We start from the raw sequence: 15,381 nt of genomic DNA on the forward strand, positions 1-15,381 counted from the left end.
TTAATTCCTTTATTTGTAAAACGTCTTTGAGTATATAGAAAAGCGCTATAAAAAACTGATCAATTATTATTTTTATCATTGTATAAAAAAATATGTACCCTCCATTTAGAACCAGGGATTACTATGACATTATGCATTGTGATTGTTGGCACTCAATCCATCATTTTGTCTGCATGCATCCCAAGTATTCAATTTCCTTTTTTTTATTTTTTTAAATCTAATAGAAGATGTTCGTAGTAGAAAAGGAACTATCTGGGATGCATGCTTACAAAAGGATGGATTGAACACCAAAACAATGAACAATGTCACAATTAACTCTGGTCCATGTCCCACTCCCACCTTTATTATTTGAGATAAATAAAGTACTTCTATTACCTTATCTTCTTCATTGGCTGCATATGTGTATGATCTTTTCCAGATTAATGGCAAGGAAAACCGGAACATTATTTCCATTCTCTTTATTTATTTATATATCAGCACAGAGTCAGCAGGTATCACGTGATTGTATTCATCAAAGCGTTAGCCGCTGAATACCCTAAGAAGCGACCGTTAAATTGCAACACAAAGCTTTTATTTACATACATATGGAGGAGATGGGTTGCTCATACAGACAGTGATTCCAGTAATAGTCTTGAAGATGAAATGCTCCTCTTGTGGGTATAGTTTCCAGGTTTTGGTGCCGAGCTTCTCCGTGTTATATATTCAGTTACTATCATACGTAAACAAGCGTGTTAATCCGCTGTGGACGAGGAGAGGATGAGAGTGAAGGTCCATATATTACACAGACAGCGCCACCACCGCCGCGTTTAGCTTCAACAAGTATTTTCTTAACACTGCGGTGAAAGAAGCACATTTACACCAGGTTTGGTTTTAAATTACATTTTTGTAATTTATACATTTCTGACATCTTTTTTTGTTTTGTTCTATACATGTTTTGTACCTACAGTCCGGGACTAATGCGTGGGACAACCATCTTGTTGTTGTTTGGGTCATGTGACTACCAACAGATGACGTGACCGCCTTCTCTGACGTTCCCATGGTAACAGTTGTGGTTTCACATTAAAAGCCTAAAAACTACAGATTGAGTCACATGACCGAAACAAACGACAACTGAGGGGGCGGAGGAATGTCCATCAACGTTGCCATGACACCAGGTTGCCATGACACCAGGGGACCAGGTTGACCCGATCCCAGGGGGGGGTCCACGTTTTCGTGACACCAGGACACCCATGTTGCCATGACATCACGTTGCCACGACACCAGGGGACCCGGGTTGCCGCGACGCCTGGGGACCCGGGTTGCCGCGACGCCGGGGGACCCGGGTTGCCATGACACCAGGAGACGAGGCCCGGGGTGCGAAGACATCAGGTTGTCATGACGACCGAAGACGAGGGAAAAGGTTGCCGCGCAGCAGTCTCAGAGTGGAGGCCGGAGAGGAGGGGGCCCGGGTTAGTCCACGTACATGGGGGAGCTGGGGGAGGCGGGCATCTGGTCCAGGAGCCGGCACACGTAGGTGGCCACGTCCACATGGCGCTCCTCATACATCTGGATGAAGGGGTCCTTCTGCAGGGGGAACACGACACCAGGGCTTTAACCAACAGTACACTGACTGTAGTAACGCCGCACTCACATTACAGTCACAGTGCACTAATGGTAACAGTACACTAACAGTAGTAACGGCATACTCTCATTAAAATAACATTACAGTAACCGTGCATTAACAGTACACTTACAGTCGTTAGACAAACAGTAAAATAACAGCACAGAAAATGAACAGTAAAGTAATAGAAGGAAACCCTGTTCTTAGTTACTGAATATTTCAACCCACCAGAAGTTCTTTGTACTTTGGCCTTTTGGACTCATCCTTTGTAAGGCTGGAGAGAGGAGATAAGATAGATGAGAGAATTCAGGTCATGTTAACCCAACTAAAGCAGCTCTGCATGTTCAGTACAGGGTGTTGTTTGGATGTCTGTCCACCAGAGGGAGCAGGGAGCAGGACCCGAACACTCACAGGCACACCTGTATCCTTCATTCACTGCAAGGTACTTTAAAGAGCCAGTGAACCAACTGTTTCAACGGGAATTCAAACAAGAGGAGGTTTAAGAAAAATTGATTTGGGCTGACACCTCGAAAAGAGCGGGGCGTGTTATCGCCATGGTTACGGCCCACAGCAACTTTGTGAAACAACAAAAACGGTTTTGGGTTCACTGGCTCTTATAAACCCTCTGAATGACTCAAGGTTCTAGGTTCTGAATGTTCCAGGTTGTAAAATGTTGTGTAGCTTCTCACCACAGGTTGACAAAGGCGATGAACTTGGGGGAGAAGCGTCTCTCGTCTGAGTTGCTGAGCTGGGGGGGGTCTCCCTTCACCACCTGCGTCAGCTGGTCGAACACACTGTTCCACTTGGGGTAGGGGAAGCGACCCGTGGCCAGCTCATACTGACACACACAAACAGCATCTTTCAATACAAGACGAGCTCCGTCCATTTCCCCAACTAGATCAGAATCATCTGGATCACCGTCAAATGGGATCAGGTATAAACTGAATGAGGTGGAAACTGGATGAGAGGTAAACTGCATCAGTGTGGAACCGGATCCGAATTTAACTGGATCAACTAAACCTGGTTTAGGTTTAATCTGTGTCTGGTTTAAACTGGTTCAGGTTTAATCTGGATCAGAGTAAACCCAGATCAGGGAGTGTGAACTCACCAGTGTGATCCCCAGGCTCCACACATCAGATCTCACGTCGTATCCTTGTCTGGACGCGCTGGGGTCTATCCTCTCCGGCTGCAGAGGACAACAACACGACCAATCAGAGAGCTCCACTCATAACAACACAACCAATCAGAGAGCTCCACTCATAACAACACGTCCAATCAGAGAGCTCCACTTATAACAACACCTCCATCAGAGGGCTACATTCATAACATGAACAATGAGAGAGCTCCACTCATAACAACGCGGCCAATCAGAGAGCTCCACTCCTAACAACACGGCCAATCAGGGAACTCCACTTATGACAACATGGCCAATCAGAGGGCTACACTCATAACAACAGGACTAATCAGAGAGCTCCACTCATAACATGGCCAATCAGAGAGGTCCACTCATAACAAAACGACCAATCAGAGAGCTCCACTCATAATAGCACTACCAATCAGAGGGCTTCACTAAGAACAACACAACCAATCAGAAGGCTGCACTCATAAAAACACAACCAATCAGAGAGCTCCACTCATAATAGCACTACCAATCAGAGGGCTTCACTAAGAACAACACAACCAATCAGAAGGCTGCACTCATAAAAACACAACCAATCAGAGAGCTTCACTCATAAAAACTAGGGATGGGCATGGTTATTCGAATATTCGATTATTCGAAATGACGTGGGTGTTCGACTTTAGCTGTAGCGGATTTTTTTTTTGCCTAAAGTTAATTAAATATATTCATTAGCTATATTAATTACATATTGTTGATGAAACGTGTATACTAATGCCATTTAATACTTTGAATACTTTGCTATACCGGCAACCTCCGTTCCAGGGGAGAGAGTCTTTTCCACGGCGGGCTTGATTGTAAACCGCCTCCGCACCCGCCTATCCCACGAGCACGTATATTTTATTAGCTCATTTTTTTTTAACAAGATTGAGTGATGCAGTAGGTGGGCTTATGTATGTTAACTTGAAATGATTTAGACATACTGTATTTCCGTCTTACACATAATATATTTTTGTTGATGTCCTGTTATGTGTGCATCATGCGTAATGCCAGGCAGGCCCGTGCGCTGCAAGTGGAGTTCTGTTGATATCCAAGCCCACCAGTACCAATACTTTTTGCTGTTGTGCTTCAGTTACCTGAATCTATTCAGTTTGTGCCTTAAATTTACTTTAATCTAATTTCAGTTTGTGCCTTAAGTACGCAATACTGTTCATTCATATTCTTGTCAAAAATGATGGTTTCGTTTCAACTTGTTTCGATTCAGCATACTGATTGAGTGTTTTTTTCCTTCTAAAATGCTCAATAAATTGAACAAATTGGATTTGATTTCCTTATTTATTTGACTAATAGACGGAAAACGAATACATTTGTTTAGTGAAGGCCAGATCACGGAAGAACTTCAGGCTACATTATGAGTGTGCTACACTTTTCTTTTTTTTTCGTAGTTCGGTTAACCGGTTACTCAATTTTTTTTTAATCGAATATTGATATGCCTTCAAATGCCCATCCCTAATAAAAACACAATCAATCAGAGAGCTCCACTCATAACAGCACTACCAATCAGAGGGCTCCACTCAAAACAATACGACCAATCAGAGAGCTCCACTCATAACAGCACTACCAATCAGAGGGCTCCACTCATAACAACACGACCAATCAGAGAGCTCCACTCATAACAGCACTACCAATCAGAGAGCTCCACACCTATCCATTTTCTGTTGATGTTTTGTTGAAAATGTTCCCAAACTAATAAGTGCCACCTCGCCCCTCTGGGCATGTCCAGACACGTTAAACACGCCAACACAACACATCGGTACATTCCGTGTTATCACATCAGCCGGCCGAGCTGCATTCCTTACATCTATACAAAATCTGCCAGTCACCTCAGTCTCAGGAGCGATAGAGGGAGAGGAGAGATCGCTGTCAGCCAGCCAAACCAGCAGAGGGCGCACTAACCAGATTAAGTAGTAAATGGTATTGAGCTGTACAATTAAGATTGGAGCAACAACAAAAGGGTCAACTAGGTTCCTTAAACAACTCGACACAAGAGTAGAGAGGAAAGATATGGATACCACAGTGAGGGGTGTTCTCTGAATACTATACTATATGTCATATAATACTAGGATCAATATTCATTCCTCCCTCACATCCTCTCTCTTCCTCTTCCTGACTCCACAGTAGCTTGCTTCATTTGGACACAGGAAGCAAGCATTGATCACAACCACACCTTCACAACCACACCATCACCATGGCAACAACACCACGGTCCCGGAATCAAATCCATCACTACGACAACAACACCCTTACCATGAAAACCACACCGTCACCATAAAAACACCACCATTACCCTGACAACCACACCATCAGCTGAACAACCCTGACATCACCATTACAACCACATCATCAGCATCACATAATCAACATGAAACGCATCCACCAGACTGGTGACTTACAGCCATGTAGGGCCTACAGCCGGCGTCTCTGGTCTTGGCGATGGAGTCGACAAGCTGCCCGCTGATCCCAAAGTCGCACAGCTTGATGTTACCGTTCCTGTCCAGGAGGATGTTGGAGGGCTTGATGTCTGGGGGACACAAAAATCAAGCCGTGAAGAATGATCTAAGAGCAGACTTACTAATGGGAGTACAGAATCCTTCAGCTTAGGAGTATAGTATAGTGAACTACAACATATCAAAGGGGGTAGGATATTTTAGTGGTTGTTCGGTTTGTGACAAGCTGAAAGGTTCTGTGATCAGTCCCCCACGTCCTCAAGTGTAGTCATTCTAGAGCAGGGGTCAACAACCTTTTAAACCTGAGAGCTACTTCATGGGCACTGAGAGCTACTTCATGGGTACTGAGAGCTACTTCATGGGTACTGAGAGCTGCTTCATGGGTACTGAGAGCTACTTCATGGGTACTACTGAGAGCTACTTCATGGGTACTACTGAGAGCTACTTCATGGGTACTACTGAGAGCTACTTCATGGGTACTACTGAGAGCTGCTTCATGAGTACTGAGAGCTGCTTCATGGGTACTACTGAGCGCTACTTCATGGGTACTACTGAAAGCTAATTCATGGGTACTGACAGCTGCTTCATGGGTACTGAGAGCTGCTTCATGGGTACTGAGAGCTGCTTCATGGGTACTGAGAGCTACTTCATGGGTACTGAGAGCTACTTCATGGGTACTGAGAGCTACTTCATGGGTACTGAGAGCTACTTCAGGGGTACTACTGAGAGCTGCTTCATGGGTACTGAGAGCTATGGGTACTGAGAGCTACTTCATGGGTTCGAAGGGCACCCAGTTTGAGACACTCTTCTGAAACAACAAATTTGCTCAGTTTGTCTTTAGTTATATATTACTACCAATGATTAATGATACTCATCTATGTGAAGACATGTTAATTAATTAAGTCATGTTAATGATTTCTCACAATAAGTATCAAAGGGCACCCAGTTTGATACACTCTTCTGAAACAACAAATTTGCTCAGTTTGCCTTTAGTTATATATTACTATTAATGATTAATGATACTCATCTATGTGAAGACATGTTAATTAATTAAGTCATGTTAATGATTTCTCAGAATAATTATCAGCAATGACTTAAAAAAGGTGTGGAAAGAGTTGTTCAATAATGAGTAGTGCTGTGTTTAGAACAGGCCCGCGGGCGCCTGATATGGTCCTTGATGACCTGTCTCTCTACTGCCTCCCTTCCGCCTGCTCCTTGATGACCTGTCTCTCTACTGCCTCCCTTCCACCTGCTCCTTGATGACCTGTCTCTCTAATGCCTCCCTTCTACCTGCTCCTTGATGACCTGTCTCTCTACTGCCTCCCTTCTACCTGCTCCTTGATGACCTGTCTCTCTACTGCCTCCCTTCTACCTGCTCCTTGATGACCTGTCTCTCTACTGCCTCCCTTCCACCTGCTCCTTGATGACCTGTCTCTCTACTGCCTCCCTTCTACCTGCTCCTTGATGACCTGTCTCTCTACTGCCTCCCTTCTACCTGCTCCTTGATGACCTGTCTCTCTACTGCCTCCCTTCTACCTGCTCCTTGATGACCTGTCTCTCTACTGCCTCCCTTCTACCTGCTCCTTGATGACCTGTCTCTCTACTGCCTCCCTTCTACCTGCTCCTTGATGACCTGTCTCTCTACTGCCTCCCTTCCACCTGCTCCTTGACGTACTGTCTCTCTACTGCCTCCCTTCCACCTGCTCCTTGACGTACTGTCTCTCTACTGCCTCCCTTCTACCTGCTCCTTGATGACCTGTCTCTCTACTGCCTCCCTTCCACCTGCTCCTTGACGTACTGTCTCTCTACTGCCTCCCTTCCACCAGCTCCTTGACGTACTGTCCCTCTACTGCCTCCCTTCCACCTGCTCCTTGACGTACTGTCTCTCTACTGCCTCCCTTCCACCTGCTCCTTGATGACCTGTCTCTCTACTGCCTCCCTTCCACCTGCTCCTTGATGACCTGTCTCTCTACTGCCTCCCTTCCACCTGCTCCTTGATGACCTGTCTCTCTACTGCCTCCCTTCCACCTGCTCCTTGATGATCTGTCTCTCTACTGCCTCCCTTCCACCTGCTCCTTGATGACCTGTCTCTCTACTGCCTCCCTTCTACCTGCTCCTTGATGACCTGTCTCTCTACTGCCTCCCTTCTACCTGCTCCTTGATGACCTGTCTCTCTACTGCCTCCCTTCCACCTGCTCCTTGATGACCTGTCTCTCTACTGCCTCCCTTCTACCTGCTCCTTGATGACCTGTCTCTCTACTGCCTCCCTTCCACCTGCTCCTTGACGACCTGTCTCTCTACTGCCTCCCTTCCACCTGCTCCTTGATGACCTGTCTCTCTACTGCCTCCCTTCCACCTGCTCCTTGATGACCTGTCTCTCTACTGCCTCCCTTCCACCTGCTCCTTGATGACCTGTCTAACCCCTATTTGCGCCATCATGACGTGACTCTGAATTCAAAGCAAGTCGTTTTGGAGTAAATTACTAAATAGTAAACATATTAGCAATAATTCATAATCACCAAATAATTAGGTGTGATTATCCACCATCATATTAAGGAATCATTAATGATCGTCACATCAAAGCTTCTTACCTCGGTGTATAATCTTCAAGTTTTCTTTTAAGTGGTTAAGCGCGTTCACAGTCTGCAACAGAAACAATAGAAGGAGGTTAACCATAACCAAATACTTAATCACCAAAGAAGAATGGAGCATTTATCATGATTGGTGAAAGCGAACGGCCAAGGAACTTACAGCCAACGTTATTTTTCCTAAGATTTCCTCGGGGATCACGTCATCCTGATTGCCATATACAAACTTGTAGAACTTGTCGAAAGAGATGGCCATGAGCTCCATGCATATCCAGCAGTCACCCTGGGAGGAGAGATTAAGGAAAATCACATTTTAGGAATGTGTGCCAAGTGATTGTGAGTGTAATCTTTGGGATGTCAAACAACATACCTGGAAAACGACCAGAAATACTACTACAAAAAAAAACATTGAAATTAGGGCTGCCTACATATAAAGAAAATGCTGCCTAAATTAGTTATTTGTGTAAATTTCTTTAAGATGATTCAGCCTTAATGTTTATAAGCCTATTAATCTCTCTCTCTCTCTCTCTCTCTCTCTCTCTCTCTCTCTCTCTCTCTCTCTCTCTCTCTCTCTCTCTCTCTCTCTCTCTCTCTCTCTCTCTCTCTCTCTCCTCAGTTTTATATTGCCCCTCTTTTGTAATTTTGAAGATTGTTTTTGCAGTTTGTTTGAATATATATTTTTTCTTACCAAGAATGGTATATAGTCTGCAGGGATTGTAGTGAACAGTAAAGGGTAAAAGTGCGATTTCATGGGGTCCTTTAAAGGAGATTTCAAAATATCGAGATATATATCGTATATCGTGAAATGGAGAAATATATTGAAAAATACTTCAGCGCTGTATGTATGTGGTCAGTGGCCACTGTAAGAATACAACGGCAGATGCAGGTGCCCAGATTGTGTCGCTGTGGCGGTCGTACCTCTCTGAAGAGTGCTCCGTAGAACTGGACGATGTAGGGACAGTCACTGCTCCTCATCACCACGTCCAAGTCCATCAGCAGCTGCTTCTGCTCCTTCTCATCCACCGTAGACCGGATCCTCTGAGGAACAAACACAGCAACACAAAGATCAAACACAACACAAACACAAGAGACTGGTCAGGACCAGGGAACTCTGGGGAACAAACATAGAGGACCAAAGAGCTTACAACCAGAGTTGCAGGTGCAGAAGGCAAAAACAATATTCTGCCAAGGACTGAATGTAAAATGTAACACCAAGGCCAGAGGCCTGAGACGAGACGGCAAGCTGCACCTTGACAGCCATGATCTGGTTGCTGGGCTTGTGGACCATCTTGTTGACCGAGCCGTACGCCCCCCGGCCGATCTCTCCCAGGTCCTTGAGGTCCTCGGCCGTGAAGTCACAGTGCTGCTCCGCGGAGATCTTCAGCTTGCCTGACGACTCTAGACTGTGGGTCCTCAAACGCTCTCTGAGAGACACACATCACAAACAGTAAAGCACAGAGAGAGATGCTGAATGTGTGTCAGTCAATACAGAACGCATGTATTTGTAGACGTATGTTCAAATACAGAACATGTGTATTCATAGACATGTCTTCAAATACAGAACACACGTCTATAAATACAGAACACACGTCTATAAATATACACCACATGTCTTTAAATGCAAAATACATGTCTATAAATACAGAATACATGTCTATAAATACTGAACATACGTCTATAAACACAAAACATGTGTCTTTAAATACAGAATACTCACGGGGGGTTGAAAGAGAGAGGGAAATAAATCTATGAATGCACCAGGACATTATGAAGGGGGGCACCAGGACACTATGAAGGGGGGCACCAGGACACTATGAAGGGGGGCACCAGGACACCATGAAGGGGGGCACCAGGACACTATGAAGGGGGGCACCAGGACACTATGAAGGGGGGCACCAGGACAGTGTGAAGGGGGGCACCAGGACACTATGAAGGGGGGCACTAGTGCCTTATGAAGGGGGGCACCAGGACACTATGAAGGGGGGCACTAGTGCCTTATGAAGGGGGGCACCAGGACACTATGAAGGGGGGCACCAGGACACTATGAAGGGGGGCACCAGGACACTATGAAGGGGGGCACCAGGACACTATGAAGGGGGGCACCAGGACAGTGTGAAGGGGGGCACCAGGACACTATGAAGGGGGGCACCAGGACAGTGTGAAGGGGGGCACCAGGACACTATGAAGGGGGGCACTAGTGCCTTATGAAGGGGGGCACCAGGACACTATGAAGGGGGGCACCAGGACACTATGAAGGGGGGCACCAGGACACTATGAAGGGGGGCACTAGTGCCTTATGAAGGGGGGCACCAGGACACTATGAAGGGGGGCACCAGGACACTATGAAGGGGGGCACCAGGACACTATGAAGGGGGGCACCAGGACACTATGAAGGGGGGCACTAGTTCCTTATGAAGGGGGGCACCAGGACACTATGAAGGGGGGCACCAGGACACCATGAAGGGGGGCACCAGGACACTATGAAGGGGGGCACCAGGACACCATGAAGGGGGGCACCAGGACACTATGAAGGGGGGCACCAGGACACCATGAAGGGGGGCACCGGCACATTGGGAAGCAGGGCTTACATGTGCGGGTTCTGGAAGGCCGCTCCGGCGGTGTGCAGCGTGAACCGTGACGTGGATTTGATCGGAGGGTTGGCAAAGTTCAGCTTCAGAGCTTTGCGTTTACCTGGGGTGAAGGAAAGAACAAGGTAGATATTAACACCTGCAAAAAAGGAGATAGCAGCCGCTTTTTGAATGAAAGGGAAGACGTGAAGAACACCACATACAGGGAAAGAGGTGACCGAGAAAACAAAAACCAAAACGTGAAGAAGAGATGAATGAAGGAAGGGATGAGGTCATGCGTTTCACGATGCAACCAAACAAAAAATGACATTCCTTAACCCGTTATTGATGCCTGGAGATCGAACATAGTGGTTACTACACCTCACAATCCCACCGAAAAAAGCAGAGAATTTGATGATCTAGTACTAGTGGAACCTAGCTTTGACTAGTAACCAGTTATTAACCAGGGAATCTGCTTATAAATGATGGTATTAAACAGTTATTAATCAGGGGAATCACTAATAATAAATATAGAAACCATAGTTATTAACTAGGTAGATCAGTTATATGCTAATATTTTCACTCAATTTAATTGCTGAAATTGTACACTATTCATAAACTCATTTAGTAATCAAACTGGTCCTTTATTTAGTCATCAGTTCATCTTTGCCATTAGGTTAGTGAAGTTACATCAAGTGATGGCTGTTATGCCATAACCAATCAGGGTAGCGTTCTAGAAGGCAAACCTTACACTAGTCCAAACAATCCAACCCAACATCATCATGTAGTATTGAGATTCCACATATGAACTGAACTTCACAATGCAAGAGAATGAACAACTAGAAGGACACTACTGGCTACAGCAACATGTGTGAACCTTCGGAACACAAAAACCTCAGACTGCAGCTCTCGCAGTCGCAAGAGATCTCAGCGCGTCCCCGTTTTTCCAGGCCGGCACTATCACAGCCTGCTCTGATGATATACGTTCAAAGACCCAGTCCGTTATTCGCTCTATGCGTAACCCAGTAGCTCTACACGTTGTTTTGTCCAGGTTTTCGCTCTCCATTTAAATCTAGGTGGTTTGAGTGTTGGTCTGGTATATTGTTCAACTGCAGATAAAGCACTGCGGTTTTCTATCCTGAAGCAAGACTAGCGATATTGCGTTGCACTTAATACGACATCTTATTGTGTGGCACAGAAAATCGAATATTTCTCATACTGTGCCGAGTTTCGAATGCACTTGAAGGAACACACAATACAAATAAATGACTCAATTCAATTTTGATACGCAGGAATATTGATGTGCTCTGCTGGACTAACGGTAAACATAGGTGGAGAAACAGTGTTAGGTCAATCCAGCCAGGAGAGAAGAGGTGTGTTTAGTGACAGAGGGCAGGCAGGACCAGAGGTGTGTTAGTAGCAGAACCCTGTAACCAACCACCCCGGAGGGCCCGGTTCCCTGGCATTCATGTTAGAACAGAACATCTTCTCTGTGATGAGACAGCAACGCGGATCAGTCAGGAGCAGACCAGAGGTCGGAGGGGAGTCCAAAGTGTCCAGGTATCAATGGACACCCCAGACCAGAGGCTTGTGCCGTTGACGAAGGGGGCGGTCCATTCGTTAAGACTTAATTGATACATCAATTAAAGTGCAGGTTTGACGTCAATTAGTAAAATTACCCAATATTTTCCTGCTGGCTATCTAAGCTATGCCACTAGCGCACGCAGCATTTAAAACCAATGGACCGTCGGCACAAGCCCGCAACACCCATCCACTCTGGGGGCGGGGTTAGTGACAGACTCCCCCATATCAGGACGCCAGGCAGACAGACAGAGAGAGAGAGACGGTAGAGAGAGGTTTGGTCTGTAGCAAAAAGGGGTGTGGCTTACTTGGGGGAGCTCCAGAAAGGTTTATCTGAAAGCCTAGAGGCAAGAAGACAGCGGTTTGTTTCACACGTCGCTCCTATTTCACCTGTCAGCTCGCAGTCTCTCAGTAGGACACGGCTGGGTTTACTTCAGACCCATTTACCGTGACCTACCATTATATTGACCTCTGAATGGTGGACCTCCCACTTTATATACCACTGAAATTAACTGACATGATTATGTTTACTCCACTAACTGCATGAAGGAATTAACTGCTCACAACCCCGAATATTGGATAAATGAATTCTGCACTCTTAAATTCATGTAGAAATAAAGAGTATATTTAGGGTAGGAAGAGAAAAATCTCCTGGTTAGAGTGTCTACCTGTAGGTGTCATAGAGCAGGATGCCCTTGACCCTATCTGCTCCTTAATGACATAATTGTTGCTTTGGATTTCTAAAAAGCAATCCCATGTTGGCTGTTCACTGGCATGGCTGATGTCTGAGCCAGGGTCTACAGCATCACAACAACAGGGTTAGAATGCATTTAATGGGACGCAGGACACATGGACATGCATGTTCAACACCTTCACGATGAGCAGACATGGAGAGAGAGGTATGGCATGGGGCTGCTGAACGGGGAATCATACTGAAACCTGGCGTTCAGAATCATAACTTAAAATAGGAGCATGAATGATGTAACAAAGCACGCGTTAAAAAGCAGCTGAAGTTTTGCCCGGCATCGGGAGATTCTCACCGTCAGCATGGAGTCGGAGGGCATTAGTGAGCATAAAGGGTTAAAACAACAGTCAGGAGACAACATAGTACACCACCCGAACTGATCATAACACAATACTCCACTACCTGGTCTGGTTATCACGGTAGTTTGGGAGTAGGCGTTATTACCCTAATATTTATCGCTTATATTCTTATTACTGAATTAAAACGTATTATTGTTCTTCTGCTGCGACACCCACATTTCCCATCAGGGATTTATAAAGTACATAGTAGCTTTGTGTTATTGTCATCATTGTTCTATTGTTTTGATTCAATTGCTGGTGCACCAGTGGACAGGGCCGAAAGATCATAGTCCAACTACATATGGTTAAATAAAAACCTAGAGAGGTTAATATTAAACAGCTTAGCCCTATCATCCAATAAGAGTTTGTCATTTGAAATCTTCATGTCATTGAATATCGTACAAATGAATATCCATTCTTCATATATTCTATAGCAGGTAAATACAGATACAACTATTTGGAAACCAACCAGGACCATAGACCAAAACCCGCCTAGATGTGGACTGTTTATTAAACACAAAGACCATTTCCAAATGGGGTGCAAAGGTGCATCCATAGCAACTATCACATTAAACCTTAGGTGGTTTCTAAGCTGTAAGCTAACAGACATGCATCCATTGTGTTGTGTATTTGTTTGTTGCAGGGCTGTGTTCTTGAAATTAGAAATATTCATGTCGAAGGATGTGGCCTCGCATCTCTGATTGTCGCGGTACTAGAGTTAGTTAATAAACGAGTAAATAGACCGTAATTACCTGTTTCAGTCTGACATCTCCAGCAGGTGTTTGGTTCTGGAATGAAAATAAAACAAAACGGACTTTGAAAAACAGGACAATCGTAAGAAACGCACCCAACCTTGTAATGTTCAAAAAACCCGTGTGACAAAAACATCCTTCCACTATAACGCAGCACCACTACAGCGCATTCAATCGCTTAACAACATTCAAACGCTAATCAGAAAATCGCATAAAGCCCCCACCTAGACACTCACTAAAGCACGACGTGCTCAATCATGAAGGAATCGCATCCTTTAGCTTCTGCATCGATAACACTACAAGCCCAGACGGCGTAGTCAAGGCCAGTTTGTTGTGATGGTGGCCCAGCAGGTAAGTATGATCCACGACCCCATCATAGCACGGCCTGGCTCCAACCGACGGATTACAGCACACTATAAACTCGTATAATGCAGGATACACTCGTACATAAAAGATTACACCGTTTGTCAGAAATCCCGCATTGCGTTGGATTACATATTTACAACCCGGGAGAGTCGGTCACATCTACACCCACAACCAATGCATAAAGATGACATTGCCGTGTTCTTCTAGCGGACAACAGGACAGCCCATACCCTGCATGTTGCTCAGGGTGGTGGTGTGGTTGAACTGGGCTTGGTGGTGCGGGGCTGCGGTGCTGCTCAGGTGGTGGAGGCTTGGTGTCGCTGAGCTGATCCGACTGGGAGGCGCCGTCGGTGTGTGTTTGGAGTCCATCAGCAGCTCTGGGCTGCGGAGTAACGGACTACAGAGACCAGGAGGACCCGGAAACACGGACTACAAAGACCAGGGAAACCCGGAAACACGGACTACAGAGACCGAGGAGACCCGGACTAAAGAGACCTGGGAGACCCACAAACAGAGGCAACTAGAGACCAGAGACTTCAGGGACCAGAGGAGACCGGAGACCAGAGAAACCAGAGATCAGAGACTTCACCCTTCTGCCCAGCCGGAAGTAGAGATAAGAGCCAACCGGAAAGAGAGAACAGCTACCCGGAAGTAGAGCAGAAACGGCTAGGCTTACTAAGCTAAAGCTAACACCGTCCTTAAAATCGAACCAACGCCGCTGAGAGCTGTTACATTAATCCGTAGACGGGGCTCGTGTTTAAAGGAACTGATCAACTAACTGGTTTTACGGTGGAAGAGCAACCTTAACTTTAATGAAACGTCCAATTGCTGGGATGGCGAACTGAAGCTTTGCTGAAGCTTTACGACCTGCGATCAGCTGACCAGGTGACAGCCAATCAGCTGACCGAGTGACAGCCAATCAGCTGACTGAGTGACGTCTTTACCTCAACAACGTCAAAACAAAATAATAATACAAGATAAAAAAATAAAATGGTTGATGAACGCCACCATCAGACAATTATCAGTCATTATCAGTCAAGATAATTTATCAATCTGATGTTATATCAGTAAATTGCAACACAAACAGTTCAAGTCAAGGCAGAAATTAATCAACTAAAACAGATATAGATTGATAATATCCAGAAATGGGCCTACACCTCATTATTCATAAAACTATATATAAATATATATATATATATATATATATAATTGATCAGTTTA

The 15,381-nt window shown here is 45.4% G+C and overlaps 1 protein-coding gene across 2 annotated transcripts; it reads right to left on the reverse strand.

Moving 5' to 3' along the window:
* Positions 1-463: 463 nt before the first annotated feature.
* Positions 464-15,033, reverse strand: map2k4a (mitogen-activated protein kinase kinase 4a). Of its 2 annotated transcripts, XM_079746653.1 has the most exons (13): positions 14,391-15,033; positions 13,796-13,831; positions 12,269-12,301; positions 10,401-10,503; positions 9,062-9,236; positions 8,731-8,850; positions 7,976-8,095; positions 7,816-7,867; positions 5,171-5,298; positions 2,709-2,786; positions 2,290-2,438; positions 1,829-1,874; positions 464-1,563 (listed from the first exon to the last, which is right to left on the reverse strand). In XM_079746653.1, exons 1-13 carry the CDS (start codon positions 14,527-14,529, stop codon positions 1,450-1,452), a joined length of 1,293 nt encoding a protein of 430 aa, XP_079602779.1. In that variant the 5' UTR covers positions 14,530-15,033; the 3' UTR covers positions 464-1,449. The 2 variants fall into 2 exon arrangements, with proteins under 2 accessions (XP_079602779.1, XP_079602780.1); XM_079746654.1 differs by lacking the exon at positions 12,269-12,301.
* Positions 15,034-15,381: the final 348 nt, after the last annotated feature.

The sequence above is a fragment of the Pollachius pollachius genome (genome assembly GCF_949987615.1).
Source record: "Pollachius pollachius genome assembly, chromosome: 11".
NCBI classification, from domain to species: domain Eukaryota; kingdom Metazoa; phylum Chordata; class Actinopteri; order Gadiformes; family Gadidae; genus Pollachius; species Pollachius pollachius.